Consider the following 25958-nt stretch of genomic DNA (forward strand, 5'->3'; position numbering starts at 1 on the left):
TAAAGACCGGCAATAAGAGAGCACTGAGCAGCGCCCGTGCCGTTTCCATATTACTCGCATTCATTAAGTCCCAGATCGCGTACGGGGAAGATTAAGCTCCTCCATTTATTCGACCGGTGTCTTTGTTCGACTCGGCGTAAATGTAGTTGTAGTTCGTACAGAGAGGATGAGATATTATGTAGCAGGCGTTACTGCATCTGGCGTTACCGCATGGTTAGTTACGCGTTATCAGAATCGATAGATAATTCTCCGGTATAAACGGCGAAACGTGTAAAGGAATTCGATGAACAATTGAATACAAATAACGTTCTCGCGAAAGACTAATAACCGAAGAGGAAAGTGAAACGGTCTGCAATTTGCTTCGGTTCGGATCAGACCGATTAACGAAGAATAGTATCTGATTAAACGTCACCCGCAATATTTGGCGAGGAAATCTGGGTGGACCTGCAAAGAGTCACCTTACCCGGTAATGGTCTTGATGGGTAGAAGTTGGTGTTAACGGAGTTAGAGAGCGAGGGGGATTGTAGCCGGGATCTATCCATGTGTACAATGTGTATCTACGTGGCAAGCTGTCGCTGTGAAAGACGGTGGTACTGGCCGGAGGTTTCATAACACTTGGAAACAGGTGGCGTACTCTCGTCTTATTGCCCCCGACTGGTTCAGGCAAGAGTCGATTGCCACGTACGAGAAGAAGAAACCAGCTGGGGGGATGGCGACGCGACAGAATGCTTTACACAGCGAAATACTACCACCGATCAACACTCGACTATTAAACCGTCTTCTCTAGCCAAATAACATTTATGTCCTATCCATTATTTCCATGCGAACGGTGAACGAAAATAAAATTTCGATCGAGAACGCTCTCCGCTCCGTCATTTTTTTAGTCTAATTACATTTTTCTCCGGCGAACATGTTTAAAGATTAATCGGATATTCTTTTATAATATAACGTCATTTAAAGCGTTTCTTCGTAGTTGCGTGATCGATCAATGTGTCAATACCATAACGGGGTATGCCGCTTTCCTAGAAAGTTCGATAATTTAAACCCTTTACCAGTACCTATACTTGCTTTAAACTTTGATTAATGATACGTCAATGAGCGCGTCACTTTGTCCATACGTTACACCTTTCCCGGCATAAACACGATCCCATGCAAATTGATGTTTATCGAGCTTTTTATATGTAAATTCCAGCGAGCCGCAAATGCGAAATTCTAAAGAATTTACGTACAGCCTAATTCGCGTATCAAGGTACACCGGTTAATCCGTTTATCATTTTTTTAAGTCTGCGTCAAGAACGCTCGTAGCCAAATCGATGTTTCCCAAAACAAAAAATTTAAATTACCCCTCGGATTGCGAGCACGGTTCATCAATTCTGAAGGTTCAGAGCTTTTTGTAGACTTTTTGCGAAGGGTTTCCATGGCTAACTACCTGATATAGATATTTCATTCGGTACACTCCATAAATACACTTCAGATAATTGGAAGGAAATTGAGGTAGGTTTAACCTATTAAGAATGTTCAATCATTCACTATTTCGAACTATATTTCTTGAAACTCTAATAAAAAAAACCCGTTCAATATTTTCCTAGCTCTTCTCTCCTTTTTTTCCCCAAAAGTTGGACGATAATTAAAAATGAAGTCCAAGAATGAGTTTCATCGCACGAGACACACTCGGAACTTCTTCGAAACTGATTTAATGGGTGGGTTTATTCTCGGTCGGGGAACGGTGGCACGGGAGGCAACGAAACTGGTAATTTCGAGGAACACCACGAACGTGTGTGTCTCATAGCGTTTCATTCCAACGCTTATGAAGAGCCGAGTCTCTTTCTTTCGTTTCCGTGCAACAGCACTCTCGACCGTTATCATACTGAAGCACCGCAACCAGCTGGCCCTAATCCCAACCCGTACCACCGACTATCATTTTATTTCGATTCGTTCTACTCTTGACTTGAGCGTCGAGTGGCAAAGTTTTTCGATTTAGCGAGGGCGCAGGAACGCGGAGGGCTTGCCGCACATATACCCCGGCGCGCACACGACCGCCAAGGGTTCGAGACACACAGGGAAAGAGATATAAGTAAAAGTAGCACGAACATACCCACTCTGCAGTGCCGTTGCAGATTTTAGGCGCGTACTGAGAGACACGGGACGCTTAAGTAGCTGGAGTTTCCCAGTTCTCCGTTCGCCGAATTACTGTAGTTCAAATGCCTGGCTTATGGGTTCAGCGAAAAGTTCGACTTAATTGTACGCGCCCCATTTATATTTCGCCCTTATCAGAATATGATCCAAGTCGATTCGATTTTCGTTATGTCCAACGTTCCCACAATTTTCGTTTATCGTCGACGTACTGGATTTCGTGTCGTTTAACGGTGAACGGACGTGGGAGGGGCTGGTCTCGTTGTAAAATGTGTGTTAATGCTCTCGTTAACCCGTGTACACGGTTTCGTCATTTTAGCAACACGCGTCGCTGGAAATGTTAGATCGGGGGTAACGGTGGCGCGTATTCGCGATATTTTTCTCACGGTGGCATCTTTATCTTTAACTCGCGCGCGCATTAAAACTTCTGTCGTGGCTCGCGACGGTTTCTTTCGTAGAACGCGCAGCACTATGCTCTTATTCCACCTACATACATATACATCCCGGGTAGCCGGAGGGTGCTAAGATCTTCGTCGTTGTCCTCGACCTCGTTTTCCGGATGTCATGAGTCTCGACGGAGTGCAACGTCGTCGGCGTCGTTGGCCACAGTATCACCCCCTTTGGTAATCTTTTTCTTTCTCCTGTTGTTCATTTATCTCTCTTTCTTCCCGCTCCATGCGTTCTTTCTATACCCGCGCATACAGATTCACCCTGCTCCTTTCATCCGCACCTCCTCCTCTCCTTCCCACGAATTTCCCTTTTATGTTTACTTCCTCTTTCTTAATTTCCCGTATCCACCGTCAGAGTTCCCAGTTCCTCTATCACGATTCCAGGATGTTCCAAATTTCTCGTTGTTTCATTCCTAGCCCACCTTTTCTTTCTACATTTTCATGCTTCATCTTCGCCTATATATTTCATTCTTGCTCGATCCTACGCTTTCTTTCAACCACCTTTCTTCTCTTTCCCTCTAATTCCCCCACCATCTGTCTCCATCGAATAATTAAGGCCGTTGGCCGCGAGGTCGACGAGCAAACCGCTTCGACGTCACTCCCCGTGCCCTCCCTGCCCCTTTTATTCTTCTCTCCCGCAGCTGGGGTGAGATTAATCTTAATTTTCGTCGAGCTATAATCTTTAATTAAATCGCCATTGATCCGCGACTGCCAGACCCCACCAATCAGCCCAGACTTAACCGAAACAGGAGGGGAAAAAAGTAAAGTGAACTACGAAAAACAAAAAGGGAGGAATAAAAAAAACAAAAACCAGGAGAAAAAGAGAAACTAGAGGTGAGAAAGCTGGATGGATGGATAAATTGAGTGGGCCTCGCGCGTGTGCGCGTGGTCGAATACAAAGAGAAATCAATTTCCGCGGCCAAGAGAGACCGGGTCTAATTATCAATTTACGGATATAAATAACGAGCGGCGTTGAAAGGAGCCTTATGAAATCTTGATCCTCTCGGAAATCGCTGCTGGCCTCGGTCCCGTATACCTGCCGAGTCGTTTCCACCTCGATCGTTTCGGGCGAAATTGACCCAATGATGAAAATCGCTTCGGCTAAATGCGATTCGCGTGAACTCTTTTAAATATATCCTTGCCTATAACTGGTCCATCGTTACTCGATCAACGTGCCTTCTCGACGAATCGATCATCTATCAATTTATTTTCAGAGATTAAATCATAAAATGATTCTGAAAACCACTACTTCAGGCGACCCCGAATGAAATTCGTGTGATCAACGATTCGTATTTATTTTGTCATTTGGTCAATCGTGTTTATTACTTGCCCCGACGTCTTATATTCCTACTAGCGACTAAATTTACGTTACCAGTTATTAGTTTTTTCTTTTTTTGCAAAGGACATGTTTGAAAAGACCTGTGTACGATGAGGCATCAAAAGCTAAGCAGTTTTTCATCTGAAGCTTCAGTATAATCACAATCTTGAAAGGCTTTCCTCGTTAGACTCTGACGCAGACTCGCATGCACTGAAAATCTCTGCGTGAAAAAGATTTAATAAACTCGTAACATTTGGTCAATGGGAACGGCGACACTGGTAAAATTTTTAGGTCGTTAGTTAGACTACGAAATTACGAAAAATGTGATAACATTAAAACACATGGAACAGTGTATTGATAAAAAAAGGGCCGGACGACGATTTCGATTATGCATTTCATTTCCCTGTAAATGGACGCGCTCGGGAGATCAAATTTATTTTTTAGACGGACTCATATATTTTTTAATGCATTAATCGAGTCGACTCGTCGTAAAAAAACGTATGCAACTTTGAAATTCATCAACGGAAACTGCGCGACGAATAGTTTTACGCTTGGCTCGGTATGACGGGAAATTCAACTCTATTTTTAATTAGGAATTATATAAAACGGAGCGACGAACGGACGAAAGTTGAGGAATTCTGGGTATCGACCGCGACGAGTCGGGATTCGTTGAATGGTACCGAAGATTGAATTCCGTTTCGAGGCGAACTTTTTCGAAACGGGATTATATGGTTAAATGAAACAAAACCCCGCGGGCGCATAAATCGCGAGGCATAGACTTCGAGACGTGACTGGACTCGCGGACGATGAATTTTCAAGATTTATTGCTGTGCCAAGGGTAACTGCTTAATCGAGTTAGCCAGGATACAGGGCCACGGAGATTTTCATTCGTGCTCGCCGGCACATTCGAATCAGCCTTAATTACAATTCCTTCCGGTGGAATCTGGCTGGTAAAGACGACCGTAGCTTTTGGATTGGAATGTTAGATTAGGTGTTAGTTTCGCCCTGGCGTGCTTAAGGCTCGCCGTGCCTCGTGTTTCCGTTTCTTGCCTTAAACTGCAAAGCCGCTGATAGAAACACGAAACACGATCTCGCTTTTGCATCAGGATATTGTTTCATCGCGCGGAGCACAGAGATCTCGGATTCGTATTTGCCCGGTCGTTCCGCGAGTCGGGATTCTACTTCTCGAATCTCCCTTTGAGACTACGCGAATGAACTCCGCGGTATCCCAGATTACCGGGGTTAATAACCCTTCCTTTTGTAAATTACTTTATACCAGACTCCGGGATAATGCAGACGAACGAAACAAAAGAACAGCTCCGCGCGCGGAGAGAAACAAAAATCTGCTCTTATTAGACTCTGATCGTATCTCTCGTTAATCTCCTCGGCAAATCAGTCGGATAATCTCTCTGCCAAATTAATGATAGATGAACGACTGTCAGTGAAAGAATTTAAAGGGATAATAAAGGTTAACGGTCAGCCGTAACTCGCCGGCGCACGAGAGAGTTTCATTAAGAACATTTTTATCTATTCCGTGAGTGTCCCGGATGTGTTTTAATATATCCGCTTCCGCACGTCTACGGATGAAATCATGGCGCCTCCGCTGCAAGATATGGGATCATCTTTTTACTTCATACAATCGTGTACGACTGTATCTCCAGTTATTAAAACGAAGATATATTTTGTGTCATGCCGCTACGTAAATATTCGTGTCTCCGCGGAACGACAATTCCCTTTCATCAACTATATAATTCCTTGACGGTAGCAGAAACAACGTGTTGCTAATTAATTGTAAATATTTGCACTGCGTTTTCAGGTAATGTATATACAGCGAAATTTTCGAACGGTATCAAATTCTGTACGTACATCTTGTTGCTAATTTTGATAAGACGTAAAACTCGCGCGAGCCTGTACGGAGACAGCAATGATAGATGAACCGGAACCGGGCGAGTGTTGTAGGAAAATGCTTAAAAATACATTAAGGTAGTCGTCTCTGACGAAGGTCCCGTTGCAGTAACAAACGCCGATGTCGCGTTTTTCAGTTTTTGCAAAATCTCAACTTTAATCGCGGTACCTAAATTTCACGCAACGATTAATATCGCGATCAAAGGCCATTGATCAAAGTAAATCAATCTCTTGTAGACGTGGCCGTGTTCCGGCGGCAACAAACGAGGCATTACCGAAGGCATTATCTCCAGTTCAACGAACGAAATGATGATAAGAAGAAAAGAGGAAAGAAAAGGGTGGATAAGCAGGGAACAACTTGATGCCGGTAAAAATGGGTGGGATTTATTTGAGAGCACGGCTCCCTCGGAATGATCCATTATTTAATCGAAACATCGTTCCGCGCGATTCTTAGCGTGGCGATGGAAAGAAAGGACGTTTCACAATATATCTCGGAACGCTTCCTCCCCTCCGTGACCAAACGACGCGTTAACGCAACAATTTCCTACAGAGAATCCACTTTTCAATTACGTGTTTTAATATTGAAGGAAAAATCAGTTTTTCCATTAGCACGTCAAAAACTGTCTTATTGTTACACACTTTCAGTTTGTTCATAACTGGTGTTGAATTATCAGATGATACATAGGAACGAGATACAATATCTGAGATCATGAGTTATATGGAAAGTAAGTTAATTATACGATGACACAGGCGTGCATATTGGGACGGTTATAATTTCGTGGGTACCCCGAAGGAAACCAGTTTGTAACTCAACGAACAGCTCCGGGCAGCTCGCGTTCATGTATGAATGAATTCGTGAGAAGTCGTATTTCCACCAGGTAGGTATTATTTGTATTTCAATGTTTGCCCAGGTTACATCAATAACCGACATTGTTTTTCTCCCAGAAAAACTTCCCGTTTAACGAATACCGTGCGAATAAACTAACAATCGATCAATGAGCTAAAAATACGGCTCTTGGCCTCCTGTCAATTGAACGTGAATGCACGGTCAATTAATTGATAGGTTCGAACTCGGTATCACAAATACCATAGCGTTCCGAAGGTAACAGGCGTTGCTCCTACGATTCTATGTTAATCATCGAATGGCCGTAAATGAAATAACCGTATATACATGTACGAGTGTAACGTATAAAGCAATTCATTCGGACGGTATAAAATTGAACTTTGTTTCAGAAATATTGATGGCTACTTTATGAGTTCCATTTGCCTCTGGGAAATTATTGTTTATAACTTTTTTTCCTCCCCTTGTACATTGTATTTTTATATTCCGGTGCAAAAAGCCGTCTCTGGGCCATTAGAGAGAACATACCCGAAACGGGTGATCGAATAAATACCGCGCTTTTAAAGATACGCGGCACGTATTAATTTTTATTATTTTCGCCAACAAAGATTCGCTTTTATCCATATCAAACAGCCGTTGAAAATTTTTCTCCGCATTGATTGAACCGTTCGCACGGAATGAAATATTCATGTAATATGTCGTTACTGCAAAGTTCTTGCCACATACATGCATAAAGCAGCAATATACCTACGGGTACTTTTGTTTGCCGTTCCGAAAGGCGAAGAATAAGTTCGACCCCATATACAGATTGAAATGGCAACTCTGCGAGTACCTCTACATATTGATAAACGTTCTAGGATAAAAACTGTTCCCTGCCCATACATAATTCTTCTGTTTACCCACCCGTCAATTATGATCCAGTGAAATATGGATAGCCGATAGATATATCGTCACGCTATAAATTCCCATGACTGTCATTTTTCTTCTCGCACATTGTTTTTAACACTGAGTGCAGATAAGGGACTCGGTGACTTACATTTCGCGCACCGCCGTTCAACACGGCATTCGCTAACTTCCGATGTGTTTAATTAACGTTGAAGCACTTTATACGGCGCTGCTACACGCTGTGAAAGCAAACTTCAACCATTAACTTCTCTCACGTGTTTAACATATTATCTATGTCGAAAAATAATAATTTAATCTAACAGCAATAACGATCGCCCCGTTAAATACACGCGAATGAAATTACCCAACGCGAACGTCCACGAGGCTTAGGATATACATATCTAAAAATGTACAAATGCATGAAGTGCGTAATCAAAAAACTCATTTAGATTTTTTATTACGGATCGCAATGAACGTTTTTCAGTGTTATTTGATTCAATTAACGATTTAATGTGACGTAGTCTATTTTCGATTAAGCGAACATTAAAAATGGGTATTTCTTTCACGTCGGAACGCGAAATTACCGGTCGTTTAGAATTATTCTTCCATTTTTAATAAATTTCGTTCCATTCGGGACGAGTTTTCCGCCGTCGTATTCAACCCTTTTTTTTTTATGTCTCCCACTGCGCCATTTGCCATTTTTCTCTTTCGAATGTATCAGTTAAACTGCAACTTGAATTCGTGCCAAACCACAGATTTGGAGAATTTCTGGTCGCCCACTTTTGTATCGAGCAATGACGTGCAGCCTCCTATTGGAAATTCTATGTCTTGCGGATACAATATCTTCGAAATTTCACGTCCCTCCGTTGTCTGTTTAAACAATCACTGCCTGTCTTAACTCCCGTTAAGTGAATTAGCTCACTCCGAGCTCGTTCTCTCCCTCTCTCTCTCGCGGGCGCTTAAACGTCGAATTTTATCAGGCCGCGTATACACAGTAGGCGAGGCGTATAAACTAAATGCCGTCGTATATCTGGGAAATTTTTAATACCGCTCATAACCGTAAAGATAAAAAGGAAACAGCATCGAATAAAGTCTCAAATAAATAATTCGCAACACGGTACTGTTCGCGGATGACAAACGCAAAAAGTTTATTTATCAATGAGTCGAATAAAACCATTATTTAAAAATTAATACGGCGATATCCGAATAAAATTTTCCTATAAAAACGAAACGAGTGGGTGAAACCCGCCGATTCTGGTACACTGTTTCTGCATCGAATCGATAAGTGTATACGTACAGGTATCGGTTTGGTTCGGTACGAGCAACATTAAAATCAATAGTAATTTAGATATAAATAATCTCTAAAAACGTGAACGTTGACATTATTTTCTGTCGGTAGTTTTAATTTATCAACGAATTATTCAATTCCCTCGTGGCAACAAAGAATTCGGAGTGCCTTTGTCGTTCGTTTGAAATATTGTATCGTAATAATTTCGTTCAAACGTGAATGTAACACGTACAATGCTGTGTGTAACACCTGTGGCTCGTGTCCACAATGAGATAAAACGATTCTTGTTCTAAAAATAGGAAACGCTGGGAGAACGTCTCTTGTTTTTACAGTTTTTTCTCTAACCCCTATGTACTATTAATTTAAGGCTCAAGTGGTGTATGAAACAAAGCGGAGAACGGCGTATGTTGCGGATAAACCCAGTTTTATTTCTTCCTTTGCGTGCGAACCTATTGATGCTTTTTTACGTCGGTAAAAAGTATCAAATTTATTTCTTGCGCACGGCTTATACGTAACACGATTTGATACGCTTAGGAGTTTAGCGGAATATATATCTTTGCCGTGGGCGAAAGGATATCCGTGGGTAAAATTTACACCTACGCCGTCTAATCTAGAAGGAATTCAAAGAAACGATTTCCTTATCCCGTCGGGAGAAAAACAGTGGAAAAATTGTTACACGTTCAAGCGACGACGGTTTCTAATTTACAAATTCCTTTTTACCGTCGCGAACAGGAGGAACGATGTAATTTACCTAGGAATTCGAAGAGTTAAGTAGACTTAAAGAAACGAAAATGAAAGAGCACCGGAGGTAACGCGAACGGAACGAGAAAATATCTCTTATTTATTCGGAAGACAAATGTAATTACGAGAGGACAGTTAATCGTAAATGGGCCGACGACGGTACGTTCCATTGTTTCTAATGAAGACATTATTTAACTTGAATTTTTCTTTCATCAGCGAAGAAAAAATAATTGTTTCCCTTGCGCTACAGCCAAGTGATTAACAATACATGTATAAATCTCTCTTCTCGTATACGCGCTCTCCAACTTAAAAGCATAGGTGCGTACGTATTGAAAAAGAATTCCAAATTTGCAGTCGGCTATCCTGATTTCGCTTCGCGTTGTGTATAAGCCGTCTCTGATACTTTCGTCTGCCTTATTACAATTACAATTCCAGTGAGCTCGGAATATTGATTATCCAAACATCGATTACATAGATGTGTACTACTGGAATGTCGATTATACGGAAATTGATTTCGTAATTATCGATTATCGATTGGCCTAGCACGTATGCTGAAATTTCAAATTCCCACACCCTAAGCAAACAACGGAGCAATATTTGCGTTAGCGGCGCACGCCCGATTTATCTCGATCGTTAGAGAATATCTGACCACGTAATTCGTTTAATTGTTATTTACGTCGTAAAACTTTTTAGAACGCGTTCTTGAAACGGCAAGTGCGAGCCAGGTAGGTAGGTAGGTAGCTAGGTAGGTAGGTAGGTAGACTGGCAGGAAGGCGAGTGGATCGATCTTGGTCGGTGTGACTACAATTAGAATTTTAATCAAATTACTTGGCTCCAACCACTTCAATTCCGTTCGACCTTCCCACATTTTACAGTAGGTAACCTACTTTCTCTGTAATTAGGCTTTCGATGTAATACTAAGGAAACTTCCACGTCAAACGGAGCACTACTCGGCGGCTCCATTTTTAATAATTTCGCCAGTCTTTTACAATTTTCCTCGTATTTAAATAAAGCGCGGTAACAAAGGAGGCGCGATGACCCGGAAAAAGGGAAGATACTTAAATTCGTCATCGATCGCCGCGGAATTCACGGGGAAATATAATTTGTTTAAGCGGGGGAGGCGTCCTCCGGCAGATCGATAGCTTTGAAACGAGCCCAGGTGAAATTGACCGACGTTTCGCGGGGCAAGGGTTCAATTTTATTTCTTCAGCTGGCCCAGCTTTTGACCCAGTTTCCGCCCTCGAAACTGCGACGCTACATTTCGGTTAACATGGAAATTAAACGTTCCCCGTCGCGAAGTTCGGGTGGTTCGTGCACGTAAAGAATATTTTTCTTATTAACCGTTGAACAATCGATAGGGGAACCAATTAGACAGGCATCTCGGCTTTTATGGGATGGAAGTTAGGCGTCGGATGGCCCAGTTTCTTCTCATAATTGCGCCTAATTGACAGTAATGCCGGATTTCAGTCAGACGGCGAGGGAAATAAAACATTTCTTATTCATTCATGAAGTTTAGATGCATCGCTCGGAGCAAGGGAGCCAGAGAGTAGGAAACTCGGTGTGTCAATAGGCGCGTGCATTATTCACACAGCGAAATGAGGATGCTTCGCCCTGGGAAACTCGGTTCGATGCTTAACGTCTCTTACTCCACGCGCAAGGATCACAGAGCTTTCGAATGCTCCGGGTCGTCGTTTGAAGTCTGCGCTCCGCTTTGTGGTTGTCGTTTAATAGCTATGAAAACTTTGGCAAATATTTAATAATCATGATATCCTCGGCCAACCGCAATATACCATAGTTAACAGTCAATTCATCAGTCGCCATTAATTACCGTGCGCACACACACACACACACACACATATATATGTATCCTAACTAAATATTCAATTGGCAGATGTTGATAGTCGATCGCAACTTTATTGATGCCAAACATCCCTTAATTAGACGTCCAATTAACAATTGAGACTTGGTTTTACGTAAAACATATTTTAAGTATCCTGTCTGTTCATCGATTTAATTATACGAAATTATAGTAGCGGTAGCTCAAACAAGATTAGGAAGAGAGGCTTGTGTACGGGTTAATAATCCAGCCTTTGTGGCGCACGCACAGTAATGACGAAGAAACTAACAATAAGCTAGGCATCCAGCCGGGCATGGTATGACGGCAGGATCGTCGAGAAGCGATCCGCAACATTTGCGATTTTCCATGTTGAAATATTTCCGCCTGCCCGCAACTCTCAAGAATCTCGCCGGTTGCTTTTGTTGCGTTCCGTATCTCTATGAATCGTTCCGTACATTAGAAAAGAAGAGGGAATAGGAAAGAGAAGGCTCCGTCTTTGACGACAAACATCGCGTTCCACTCCGAAAGCTTTCACCCGTTTTCGTGGCTTTCCGCACGAATCTGTGTACACTGAGCTGCATTCTTGGTATGTATGCAACCTTCCTCTCTCGATCCCACCCTACTATCACCCTGTCTCCCTCTGCCTCAGTAGAAATCACAGTTCCCGTCCGCGATGCCTATCACTGGGAGATCATATACGCAAGCAGGAACTTATCCTTGATGCAAGAAGCAAACGGAAAATTGGTAACCCAAGAGAAATCGAGGGGGTCGAACCGTCTTGATAAAAGGAAAACGCGACGACAATCGGGGAGATAGTCGAACGAACGGGGAGCACGACGTTTTATAAAAAGCAATATCCAATATCTTTTTTAACAATGGGTAGCGGATTTGATAATGATCAAGACTCTTTTTAACAACAACTTTTAATGGGTCGCGAGGCTCTCAAGCATCCAATTTCATTCCACTTTCCCGCAGTCGTTCCGGGATAAGGGGGACATACTAATGCTTAAAACGGCCGATTGAGAGTCGCGTGGAATAAAAATGGTATCTGCGTTCCCGTAGTGCATTGAAAATTCCATCGGAAGAGGAAACTCGAAAGGGGCAGAAGAGCGAGCCTTGTTTCGCTCGATCGTCCTCGAAAACTGAGTACGCCGAGATCGAAAGGATCGTGCAATTTTCGGAAGAACCCAGCGGAGGAAGAGGGAAAACGTGAAAAGAGCGGAAGCCCGAGGAAAAAGCGCGGAAGGGCCGAAGGATATGGAATAACGCAAAAGAGGGGACCCATCGTATCGCTCCGGGTGGTTTAAGCGGGTTGGACAGGGTAAGAGTCATGGGAAGCAAAAGAGCGAAGAGAAAGAAGGAGAGAAATGAAGGAAGAAGGAGCCGTCGCTGCAGCGGAAATGGTTGTAGAGAAAACGTACGGCTTCTGCGTACGACATTCGAATTACTGCGTACCAATAACGATATTTATGTGAACGCTTTCCTTCTGAATCAATGTATCCATCTCTGTTCGAAACCTTGACGTTTCAATCGATCCTTTCGCTCACATCGAAGCGAGTAATAATAACATGTCTCGCGAACGTTTTCCGCGATCGATGCCGTACGCGTAATTACATGTAAGTAAATATTCATGTAGTCCGCATTCAGCGCGCACAGATCATATTTTCGAATGTAAAATATATTCCTGGAGAACGAATATTTTAGACGTTATTCAAAGCGATCGTGCCACGTTACGGTTTTCGGATTGAGGTATCTATACGTACGGAGGGAATCGAAAGCGTAATACCCTTCTCCGGGTCCCTATCACACCTCGTAGATAGCTCCCTTAGAAATTCTTGATCGCATCGGATTCTTCGACAAATCGGAGATAGAAATAATTCACCGTTCGGGCGGCGAGATTTAAAAAAGGTAATTACGCAGCCGACGACGATGACGACGTCGAAACGGGAGGCAACGATCAACCAGGCCGAGTAGACCTCGCGGAGTTTCGCAAAACCGATGCACAAACAAGTGGGGTGTATACACTCGACGTTCGAGAGTCGGTCTAGAGAACGGAACTTGAAAGAACGCACTTGTGTTTGACCTGCGCCACGTCTTCTGTAAACTGTTCGTAGACAAAGAGGAAATTGTGTCGGCAAAGACGATAGAAAGGAAGCAGAGGACGAAAGGTCCTGCCCTCCGCGGATCGCATACGTACGTACGTATGGGAGAGGAGCGAGACGGAAGTTATAGCGTCGCGCAAACGAATGACTCGCGGCGGCTGTTCCGAACAAGTTTCCGCGGAGTGTACATGCAAGCTACTGCGCCGCGGGTACCACGTTCTACCTAAGTACGACGCACGACATACGTACACGCGGAATTTAATTAGTTGCATACTTGAGGCCGGTGTACCTGCACATGATAGATCCCGCGCCGCACCGCGAAACTTGAGATCCACGGCAACGCTCTCGTTCTCCTTCCATAAAGACCACTCGACCGCTTACATCGTTCTTTAATTAGCAAGGGAGACCCTTCGATTTTTATTCAACTTTTCCTGGGCGCATTCGGTGAACACGACTGAACGACCGGCCGACGTGACGCGACGCGACGCGAGCGAGAGAAGGTGAATGCAACTCGAAAAGAAGCTTCTTGTTCTTCTGGCTCGCAAAAATATGCCAACTTGCCGGAATTTATACACAGCGTGACGGTTGCGCGAAAAAACTTGTGGCCTCGTTTCTCCCCTCTTTCTCATTCTCTCTCTGTTTTTTTTTTTTTTTGTTGACTCTAGCCGTCTAAGGAACCACCCCGGCAGCGGCAATTTAAAATGGCAGTTTTCTGTTTGAATTTACCTCACCCGGCTCGAGTCCCCTTTTAGTCGCATCGAAATTGAAGTTATATACCACCAAAGGACCGTTTTGAATTGAAAGAAAACGCTAGGTGAATCGGGGACAGTATTGATTCAACCGACCACGGCTTTCATCTTACGCTTTATCGCGTTATCGATCGAGACACCGTCCTTTGTCATTAAAATCTTTAATCATTTTCACCGTTTACGAATATTACATTCATATTTAATTAAGACTGCTGGCCTCTAAACTGTTTAACCTTCATCTCTTTGGAATTCAAATACCTTCGACGATTTTTGCCAGATGAGATTTCAATCTTAAGATGGACAGAATAATTGCGAAAAGTCTTAGAATGGGTTTCGCGGGTGGTCCGATCGCAGATTGTTTTCTTCATGAAGTCGCGTGGGCGGATATTAAGCATTATCGATGAAAAGCACTGAAGAAGACAGCTATATATTTATTTAATTCACATACGATCCATTACTTATGGTTAATTCGATCTATTTTCGTCAAAATACTGAGACTCTTAACCGTCAGACTGAAAAACGACACTTAATTATGCAGTCTAATGCAGTTCTGAAATTAAACTACTTTATCCAGGTATTATTGGATAATCTGCTAGCAAAAACGTTAGTCTGATTGCATTTTATTTTTAAGTCGCACTATCGATTTCCCACGTCAGGATTCATTTCAGTAAATAAACTGTGGAAAAAGGTGCTCTTAAAAACGACGTTCAGTCCTCTTCATTATGAAACGTCTTTCGTTTTCACTGAAAAGGTAATCCAGTTGCACAGAAGAAATCTGTTGTTTCTTTGCACACAATGTGTTCAGTTCAGAGGGAAATAAAACTTCAAAGCCGTGATACGCGTTATCGGTAATCTGTAAAGTGTTACAGGCAGGCGTTCGCCGGTATTGGTGCATAGATCAAAGTCGTTTCCGAGGCTGACGTCGTGCTCGAGCGTTTGGCGTGTACAGTTGCGTGACTTACAATTAGAAAGAATGCGCCGAGGTAAGGGGGAACGGGATTTCAGTTCTCGCATTTCAGATAATCGAGCAGGATGTGTGGGAAGGGTTCGGAAAAGGATAGCAGTTGTAGTCGACTGGTATAGCCGGGATTAGCCGCGAACGACCCTGATTGGCCGATATCCGTGAACTACTGCGGGTATAGCGTGCACGGTCATTTAAAATTATTGGTAGGAGATCGACCAGAGAAGCCTAAAACAATTCACGGGTTCGCGTTCGCGTGATATAAACATCGTATAACGCGTAACGTCGTGAAATTTGAGACCGGTTACAATGAAGACCGTGTTCGAGTTTAATCCGTCGTTTTTAATGATCGATGAATTTAATAATCGTACGACGTAACAAGGCGCGACGAGTTGAAAAAAATTTGATTACCTTAAGTGCGCGGCATTTAATTACTCCGGATAATCGAAACGCTCGCTGAAACTTGACTCGAAAATTAATCGTTTAATTAAGCGCGGCTGTTTCTCGCTTAAAGGTTGCGCGACGACAATAATCATCCTCTCTGAAAATTGATATTTATACGTGTAAGCGTTATTAATCTCCGCTCCTTGTAGACAGGAATCACAGTCCCAAGCTGTAGCTGTTGTCAGATACAAAAAGATCCTATACAATTTCCTTCTAATTCCATTTGTTAAGATTGTACATATGACCCATGAAATAATCAATTAATCCTGAAATACTCGAGATAGGACATTGTATACGACCTTGTTTGCAGGTAATAGCACAATACCTACAACTTTTATTTGAAGCATTTTTCGAAATTTCGATAAAAAAAAAATTTTGCATTTCTCTTGAAGTAAAAGTTGTAGATACCGTCAAAGGCTACAACTTTCATATAAAACATTATTGTCCACCTTCAATAGTTAACGAATAATTTGCAATAAACTGTTTTTCGTTTTTTGTCACATACTCGATAACTATCGACGTTAGCGAATAATGTTTCACACAAAAGTTGTAGCTCTAGCTGTCAGCTACAAATAATGTCCTATGAAATTTCCCCGTAGCTCCAACGGTGTCCGAGTATTTGAGAGAAAATGAAACTTTTTGTTAGAAGTTTGCTGATTCGACGGAGGTACGGCCGGATTCCGTTAGTACACATTAAATACCGATTAACCGTACTTAGCTCGTTAAATACCGGAGTTAGATGAAAAATACATAAAACCTTTCACCCCCGACAACGCGAATCGAGTCGAGTATCGTTCCAAACGCGAATTGATCCTTTTTCCCGTTTTTTCTCCAGTTATTTTCGAGATCCAGACGCATCGCTGCAATAATTCTGCACCGCGGTGGAGAACGTTAACCAGCGAACTTCCGCGTCGTCGGCATTCATTGCGCTCGAAAAAATTACACGGGTAAGTGGCAACCGTTTTATTACACAAGAGCGCCAGTTCCGACTGTTAAATTATTTTTCCACGTAACTACATCGTCGCGCGGCCTTTGCTCTTTAATACGACCAGCTCCGGTCGTTATGGATCGTTTTGATCGTGTTCCGTATCAAGAAAACCTATCTGCGGCTTCAAGGCGAAGCAACGCGAGTCGTATGTTTCGCTTCTCCTACAAATACCGCGTGTCTCAACTGCAGTACCTAATACTTTTTCAGGTAACCTTACAGAAGCTAACTGCTTTCCCGTAATCAGTCTGTCATTCATTTTAATCTTTGTAAACGATATCAAAGAAGAAACTAGGTTCTCTACCAGAAAACTGGAATGCTTTAAATCAAGGGGATGTAAAAGCGAATGCATTGAAGCGTTTTCGATTTTATGTAAAACGTGGTCGAGTCGGTCGATAGTCCTTCGTTTCGTTAATCTGCTCGTTCTTCCGTCGTTTCCCTCGGTTTCAAGGCTCGTCCCGATTCTCTTGCGTCTTTACCCGGCACGGAACGGTCGAAGACAAACTCGTTCTATTTGTTGGCCTCGCGAGAAATCCTCTGCTCCTCGGCGCAGCGTAGCTCGACAACTTTTCGTTTCAGCATTGCAAATTGTTTGGCACGAGTTCTGTCGGGGGCTACTTACCGGGCTCTACCCTCTTAGCCTATCCCCGTACACGCGGTTACGCCGAGGCATCAGGACTATCGTGTTTCAATTTATTCGTTTTCTCTGACGGCGCGCAATCGCGGCGGCGGCTGCTTTCATCGCGGGGGTGGTGAAAGTTTTCACCCGTTTTGTCGCGCCGAGATGTCGTGACGGTAACTCCTTCCCGCGGCCCCGTATTGATCAAAGAAATTAGAGGTTTCGACCGTCAACAATGGTATCGATAACGATCGACCTCGGGGCGATAATGTAAGCCACCCTCACTTTGCTTTTTTATTCGACTCGAACTGGTCTCGCGGCAGCCTAATTTGCATTTTGATACTTTGCGATAATAGACTATATTTTCGTTAATCTCTCGGTTAATTGCTTACAAACATTTATGGAACCTTTTGATGGATGCAGTTTACGTAGGTACACGTGTTAATGCGAAGTGACAGGACGGTTTATCAGGTAACTTTTAATTAAGGAAATCCAGTCGCTAGAGCTTTCGGAGAGAAGCACGATAGACGCGCGGGCAAAAACCGATAGCATCGTGTTTTGTGTAGCGTGTGTAGGGAATGAGAGAGAGAGAGAGAGAGAGAGAGAGAGAGAGAGAGAGAGAAGGGCGGGGAGTTTCACTATTAATCAGCCATTTCTCTAGCAAACTTCCCAGCGACAACCATACGCTTTTCCAGGGTACAAACAATTTTAATCGATGAACTTTGGTAGGAGCGTTTGATTCAATTACCTCGCGCTGGAACTTTATTTTTGTCAAAGGGAATCAGAATTCGCCAGGAAATTGCGTTAGGATTTTAAAATGCGATTGATCAGCCCGATAGGATTTACTTCCGACGAATATAATAATAATATTCTATTTGTAGAAGAAGGAGAAAACGTAATAACCTCACCAGTGGCCTCGTTCACAAACAATTAAAGGAGCGCAATCTCCTTTCATTAATGCCACCGATCAATATCCCATTTTCAGCAAGACGCTGATATTTTTCACCCACTTCAATTCAATTCCTGTATAGAAATCCTTTTCATTTCCTGGAATTATCATACACGAGTCTGTTTTAATTTTCACATGATCTTCCCTTGCGTCTTTAAATTTCGTATTTTTTAATCTATTCCGCATTATCGTGTTTTAATCTAGCCTATTGTTCCGCGTCCCCGTAATCAATGCCCTCCGTGCTCCAGATTTTATATTTCGCGTCTGACCTTTCCCATATTTATACTCCTCGCACCGCCGACCGTTCATTTTCCTTCCAATTGTTCATAGACATACATTTATAAAAAATTCCGTAGTTTAAAAAGTCAATTCTTCTTACATTTAAATAAATTAATTTCCTCTGTCAGTTTTTTATCTATGCAAACGCGTCGGACGTACGTTCGAATAGGGGCTGGAATGCAAACCTCGAATGTTGTAGCATCGTTCGAAGCCCTGTCATCGGTATGAAGAAGCATTGTGAAGTCCTCGACAGCTCTTGTGAAAGCCGTTTGGTACTAAAGTATACGCGAAGCAGCTAGAGTGGTAGCTGCCGTACCATATGGGAACCATAAACTGCGCGATCCATTGGGGTGTATGAAAGAAACAAGGGTGTGCAAGGGAAAAAGGTCGGTGACGTCAGAGACCAGGGACACGTAGTTATTCGACGGGCCACGCCTCGATGCTTGCGACCGCGGGGTGTGCGTGCACCGCGTGCATGCGTGAAAATCAACACGAATACTCCCCGCGTAGTATATACACTGTAGAGAGTTGGAGTACTCGCGAGGCACACGCGTGCGACCCCGATTCGATTGCACTGACGTGCACAAGGGCCACTGCCGACTGTAAGGGTTGCTCCTCCGCTCGTGTAAAAACAAATCGAAGAATAGGCGTGACAAAGTTCTTGACTCTTAGACGCGATACGCATCTGGGAGCGTAAAGGGAGCGTAAAGGGAGCGCAAAGGGAGCGCAAAGTTCTCGACGTTACCCTCTACCCGCGAGCTTCGCGAGATTCAGTCTTATCAGGGCGCACTGTAATATGTATCGCGGCGAACGAGTTTAATAAAATTGGCAAACGAATAATTGTCTCGAGCTTCCACGGACTCCTGTGCGCAATAAATATTATAGTTGAATAACCGCGCACACGTGGGATTCACAGTTTTGTTGTGAATTCAATTCCGGTTTTCGTAATAAACGTCGTTAATATTCATTTATGGAGATTAACGTTCGGCCTTTCCTTTCTCATTCTCCCATTCCTTTTTTCCCTGCACTTGGAGAAGTATAACGAGCACGAGAAAACACGTGAATTACTTTACAGAATGAACAACACGGTTTCGCTTTTCTACCGAATTACACTTTTCCTTTATTACGCGAGCAACAGTTTGTACACCGGTTGAAACGCACAAGTGAAAGTAAATCACGAAAATAACGAGGCGAGGTGGTGCTGGTTTTGAAATCGGGAGAATGGGATGTTTCCCCCAAGAAGACATTCCCCGTCTTATTGTCGGAAATACTGAAGCTACACGAGAGAGGAGGGTCTGCGAGTCGCAATTTTTAAGCCGATCTCTTCACGGGCGACGATGGGAAAAAGAAATACTACACCTTTTTAAGGGTTGGCATGGATCGAACGCCTGTTTGCATAAAAGCTCTACCTCGTAAAATCTTCGGATGAGCGGTTGCTCCAGGTATACATGTCTACACGTGTGTACAGTGTCCGTGTATGTAACATTGAAATTTTATACGGAGGCGTGCATTTAAGTTAAATACGCGCCCGTATGCTGGAGGAGATTCGCGAGCCGTCGCCGTTAACCGCACATACATAGATACCGTGTTTTAATACATATGTATTTACATTGAAAAAGTTGCCTATATTTGTGGCCACCTACGTCCTATTAAATTCAATGCGCAATTTGCATTGAAGGTGCAGGCAGCTGTGTACTGGGCCAATTTTTCACTCCGCAAACGTGCATAGGAAACTGTATACATTTTTTGTTTTTAGAAAAAGACAATTAACTGTCTAAATGTTTCCATCCATTATTCCGTGAACGACGTTTGGACCGGTATTTCATCTATCAACCTGTCGCTAAATGAAAACGTTTCAAGATGCAAAGTGCAACGTTTCACCTTAAGAGCGCTTTTAGAGATAAGATACTCGATGTTCGGGAAGTGGATCGTTTTAAAAGGACGCTTCTACGAAATATTGCACGTGAGCTTATCTACAATAGACTCATGTATCTATTCGTATTACCGATTCGATGGATAATTAATTATTATCTTCCGATACGGCGTCATTTACGATTCTTGCAGAGTTAATTTATTTCGATTGAATGTAACAAATATTTCATTCGACAGGAATAATTAATAGCATATAAAATTAATTATTGCACTCGGTTAATTATATTCCACCTAATGAAGGGATGATTAACAGATAATGGTGAATTTAAAAATTCAATCACAGTATTGTGCCTGATGAGGCTTTTATTTTGTTTCGATGCTGGCTAAAAAGGAATTAACGAAACGAGCAGCGTGAATTATTTTATAGAAATTCAGTGTCATAAATGAAAACATATTTGAAGCTAGTATCATCGAAAGAATATCCCCAGTCGTTAATTATTCCTGCCTCTTCATTTTAACTGGAGCACTAAATTCTCGTCCGTGAAACGGAAAAGGAACGAGAAAAAGGCCGAAAGGAATTTCTCGCAATATTGCTCGTCACGTTGCGTGGCACAAAAACTTCGTTACTTGTTTTGTGCAAAAAAAGCGTGAGGGTGTCGGGGAGAAGAGAGCGTGTGAGAGAGACAGAGAGAGAAAAAAAAAGAGCACAAGAGAACGTGACTTCGGTAAAATAATATTGTTGTTGCTTTTAGGAAGTGCATCGTCGGAGCATGATAAATGATCGCGTGCAACAATAGATGTATGTCACCAGATACGAGCAAAATCACTGAACTCCTCTGAATCTCTGCGTATAGGTGAATTATTGTTAAGAGTGAATGCATCGCGCCTGAAACTGATTTTTGTTTCCCGTTATAAATATCGTTCGACGACGGGGTTCGGAACGCGGTGGCGGGATGCCCGGGCTAACAGAATCTTTCTTAGGAATAGAGTCCAGAAAATTCGTTCGAATTCACGGGAAGTGGAATCTCTAGAATTCAATTATCCGTGTTCTCCCAAGTAAAGTCGCGTTTTCTTCTGCCCTCACCGTCGATAGGGCAAGATGACTCCATCCGGTATGTGAGCGATTTTGGAAAATTGTAAAAATCATTATTTCAGATTTTCTGCGAGTTCGCCGAGTTCACTGTATCAGCACTAGGTTCAAAAGTAACTTTCTCAAAAGGGTTTGAAGGCGTATCGATCGGAGTTGGAGATTCTTTGCCGGTACCCGGACGTCGACGCTTTTACCTTTCCGTCACGAATACGCACGCGAAACATCTAAAACGCAATTTCCTCTTATGTACGTGCAGAGACACATACGTACGTATGTGGAAACTCTTAAACCGAGTTCGATGCACTGGATACAGAAATCTATCAAGAGTGATAAAATAATCCCGATCGCGGAGAGAGAGCGTTACGCCTTCGAACTGTCGAACGGGTTAATGTACGGCACATCGATACGAGACCATTGATAATGGTACTAAATGGAAATCGCACTAACCTTGAGCGTGGACGACACAGAAAAAAGCAACGACGACGGTGGCAAGGACGTGACACAACATTCTTCTTTTCCACTTTCCTTCTCCGTTCAGGGCACACCGTTTACCTTCTTTCGGCCGGTTATCCAACTTCGTTTCACTTTCCACGCGAACCTGTCGACTTCCTCGGCCGTAGGAAAAAGACGCACTGTGTTTTAATCGCGTTTCCGGCGTATCGCGTGCCAGTTAATCGATGGGACTCGCTTCGACCAGGCCGCAGCTCGATCGTTTAACGTCACAAAAGATCCTGTGTTCACTCATATCACCCCGTCGTTCACTCTTTCCCCTCGCTAAGTTGCCGGCTCACTTTAACCCCTTATCGTTTTCATATAATTCAGCGATTATTTATCCTCACTAAAATACGATTAACACCTCTGAACGGTCACCACGCCGAAGTCGTCACGCCGCTGACCGACTCGTCGAGCATCCCTCGCGACGTTCTTCGCCTGCTGCGTTCTGAAACACAAATAACGTTTCACCTCAGACATAAATCGAGGAGACGGTCGTTGTATTTTTTCGAACTTCTTAGCAACTTTCTATCTGTTCGAGCAACTCCATTATTCCATCCACTTGTATCAACGAGGAACTCGTTCATCTGTGTTGTACGATCTTGTCAGAAAATTTTCCGCGCCATATTTGTCAAATCAAAATTGCGACACTTTATCATTCCCGCCGTACAATGTCGTGCATTTTTTTTTTATCCCGGGTTGCGTGCAATAAGCGCGACCAAGCTGCTTCGGAAAAAGGACGGAAAGAAAGGAGTTTGGCCAACTCAATAAACGTCAGAGGAACATCACATTTTTTTCTCCCTGGTATTATTTCCGTACGGGATACAGTCGCGTCGAGAAGTTGCTCCACGTCCCTAGAGTGCAGACCTCGGTGTCTATCACTTACGGCCTGGTGTCAAAGATTTTTCGAATCGTGCCGCGCAAGGAGGTTGCGTGGGTATCGATGAAAAGTAGAATGTAAGAAGAGGGGGCCGGAAGAGCGATCGTGAGAAAAAGTTAGCCAAGCAAGCAAACTCAATAAAGTCAGGAAACTTGGCCACGTAGCGGTGGAGGAACGGGCGATCTTCGGTCGCTCGGTATCTTATCGTATGAACTTGACGAAACTCAGACACGGAAAAGTATATTAAGTGCAAATAAGAAGAAAGTATGCCAAATAAGACGAAACTTTTCGGCAAATACCACAGCATGGAATCAATGCGCGCTATCTATTCAATTATTGAGCAGATACCTACGCGTTACGGTCAAAACCCGAAATTCATCAATATCGGCTTTAACCAATAACAATCAATTTTGTCAAAGCCATTTAGTCAATACTAGTTTCAACTAACTAAAACCAGTATTGACTGCGCGCAGTTAGTTATAAAAGGCTCGGCTTCGATCAGAAAAAAAATCCAAACACCAGTTGGTTTTTGACGACTTTATAAGATTTTTTGTTGATACTAGCACCGTTTAATGGATTCGGTCAATATTACGTTTAACTAGTCAGAACTATCATCAAATCAAAACCTCTATTGTTTAATGGATTGACTCAATATTAGTTTTGTCTGATTAAAGTGACGATCGAACTTCTTTTTCTAAAATCAATTTCGACGACCGCGTACAGCTTCTGCTAAGCTGGATAAACCAGAGGTTCATGTTTACCGTTAGGTATGCCGATATAGAAATATAATTCTTCATTCTCCTCTCTTCTCTATATAATCTGACCGAGCGTTTCACGGTATTTTTCGCGATTTTCTCTGTTTCGGTATCGAACTGCCGTTCCTCGATAGCGCGGAATACTATGCGAATATGGTAACGGGGTATTATTAAAAAGACGAATCGACTTTTCGACGGATCTTATCGGCCGATGATTGATGAACGGGGAACACGTATCTCTGGCTGAGCAACCTTACAGCGTATAGGTGAGTAACTCTAACGTTACGCGTTCTACCCGTCGCTTACAAATCAAATAGCACACCAAAGTAAGGCTTCCGCTGCTTCCACCGGCAACTTTCCTTTCGAGCTCCGCCATTGTCGCTAGCCACCCCAAATCCTCCTGCTACTAGTCGCACCGTACCCACTGGCACTCTCTGGGCCGCAGCAAGACATAATTGAATAAAACCGCTAAGTGATTAATTGCATGAACCTTCGCGGTGCCTCTTCCTTGCCAGCTAACTTCGTGCTCAACTTTAAAGGACATTTACTGCATCGTTTCGCTTTTTGCCCGACTTCAATAGACGCGTTACTCGTTTTCTGTTACAGGAATTTCCTGGGGACTGGCTCCACTAAGTAAAGCGTTCCCTCTGGCGATTATCGTTTTGATATTTTCAAATATTTTTATACTCCACGATTTTAAATGACCCACGTTATGAGATTTCTAACTTCTGTCTTTAACAAATTCGACGGATAGATAGTGCTAACAAACTTCTAATCGTACGGATGAATTTCCAATAACGATCCTTTATTTTCCTCTATCCCGTCCGCTACGTTCCGTGCAATTTTTTCGCTTTCCCCTTTGTTTGGTTATCGACTTTCTGAATAACGCGGCATACCGTTTTAACTAGCATACGCGAAATATTTTCAGTTTACCGTGACGAGTACTTGTACACAGGACAATTTCATTTCCTTTGGAAACGCCATCGTCGCAGTCTCATATCGTTCAATTAATTAAACGCGTCTGAGCTGATTTAAACTAAATATTTGACACTGTTTTGCATTTGAACGCAATTTCCATGCGGACTACTAATAAGACCGTCGCCGGGGGACGTTACGTCCCTTCGCATTTTTCTGAATGTTTACTACGACTTCTGACGTAAAGGGAACTATATTTTGAAGCGACGAGTTCCCGCTGTAATTGGAAACTTTGACAGAAGTTGCGAGCGGGGGAAAACTTTTTAATGATAATTTCCCTGTCGTGCCGAGTAATAGGAGCTGGACAATATCGCAAACAAAATTCCGTATTTAAATTTTATCTGAGAACATTTCGGAATTCCTACAACTCATTTCTGTTAAACGTAACAATAAATAATGACACACCTTTGGAATTGTTAAAAGACTCTCGACTGACGATCGCTTAATTCAATTTCAACTCGCAATCTTCCCACGAATTTTGTTTCATCCCGTAGTTTATAAGTTCCATCCTCATCATAAAATAATTTCAATTCACTTTATGGACCGAAACTCGCCGATCTATGGCTCAGATTACGATATCAAATCGAATTTACTTGTTCGTCTCGTCACGTTTAGATCCGCTTGAGTTTTACTAGTTTAAAACTTGGCACGAGAATAGACGAGGTATCGATTCGCTAGAGGACGAATCAATGAATTTACTGGATTTCAAGAAACTTTCACATCTTTCAAACGAAAAAGCAACTAGTTTCACTCCGAGGAAACACAAGTTCGCATCACGGTCGAGTCGCCAAATAGAGAAAGAGAGAGAGAGAAAGAGATTTTTCACCCGGGCATGGATTCAAATTTTCCGGCTTATATCTCAATCGAGAGAGCTGCGCGTCCAACCGAAATTCAAATGTTTCCCTCTCGCTCTAATTACGTGTCATGTTTTTCGAATGAACGAACAAGCTGATGGCATACTCCGTTCCAAGACCACACTAAATCTTATAATAAATCATCTAATCGAAATCACATAATAAATCCCGAATAATTGTAAAATATAAATCAAGTGGAAAAAGTAAAAACTTGTCGATTTTTCATGAGAATTTCCTTAGAATGTGAAAAATCTCAGGAAGCTTCAGTAAAGTTTTATCTGCCGAATTGTAAACCAGAGTTGCCATGCATAAAATATCTGTCTTCGATAATTCATTAAAAAATTTACACTTACAGCACATCAAATTATCATGTCACTCGTTTTGTAATACGTCTTAAGGATGTATTGGCTATACAGTCAATCCCAAAAGTTTATGCACTTTAGAAACGCATTTTTTAAAAAGAAATCAGACGTCGGAAGAACATTGCTAATAATAAATAACAAAAAAAAATTTTCGTTTTTGGCCAATACCTCCCAAACCATTGGACATACGGAA

The 25958-nt window shown here is 42.6% G+C and overlaps 1 protein-coding gene across 1 annotated transcript in view; it reads right to left on the reverse strand.

Annotated features, from left to right (window-relative positions):
• Window positions 1-25958, reverse strand: part of LOC108626244 (synaptogenesis protein syg-2) — a 59463-nt gene that overhangs the window by 29195 nt on the left and 4310 nt on the right. Inside the window, exon 2 of the mRNA XM_018026825.2 lies at window positions 21895-22387. Coding sequence (XP_017882314.1) covers window positions 21895-21955 — 61 coding nt within the window. The 5' untranslated portion in view covers window positions 21956-22387. The remainder of the gene's footprint in view (window positions 1-21894; window positions 22388-25958) is intronic.

Source organism: Ceratina calcarata, unplaced genomic scaffold (genome assembly GCF_001652005.2).
Source record: "Ceratina calcarata isolate Rehan_Ccalc_2016 unplaced genomic scaffold, ASM165200v1 scaffold39.2, whole genome shotgun sequence".
NCBI classification, from domain to species: domain Eukaryota; kingdom Metazoa; phylum Arthropoda; class Insecta; order Hymenoptera; family Apidae; genus Ceratina; species Ceratina calcarata.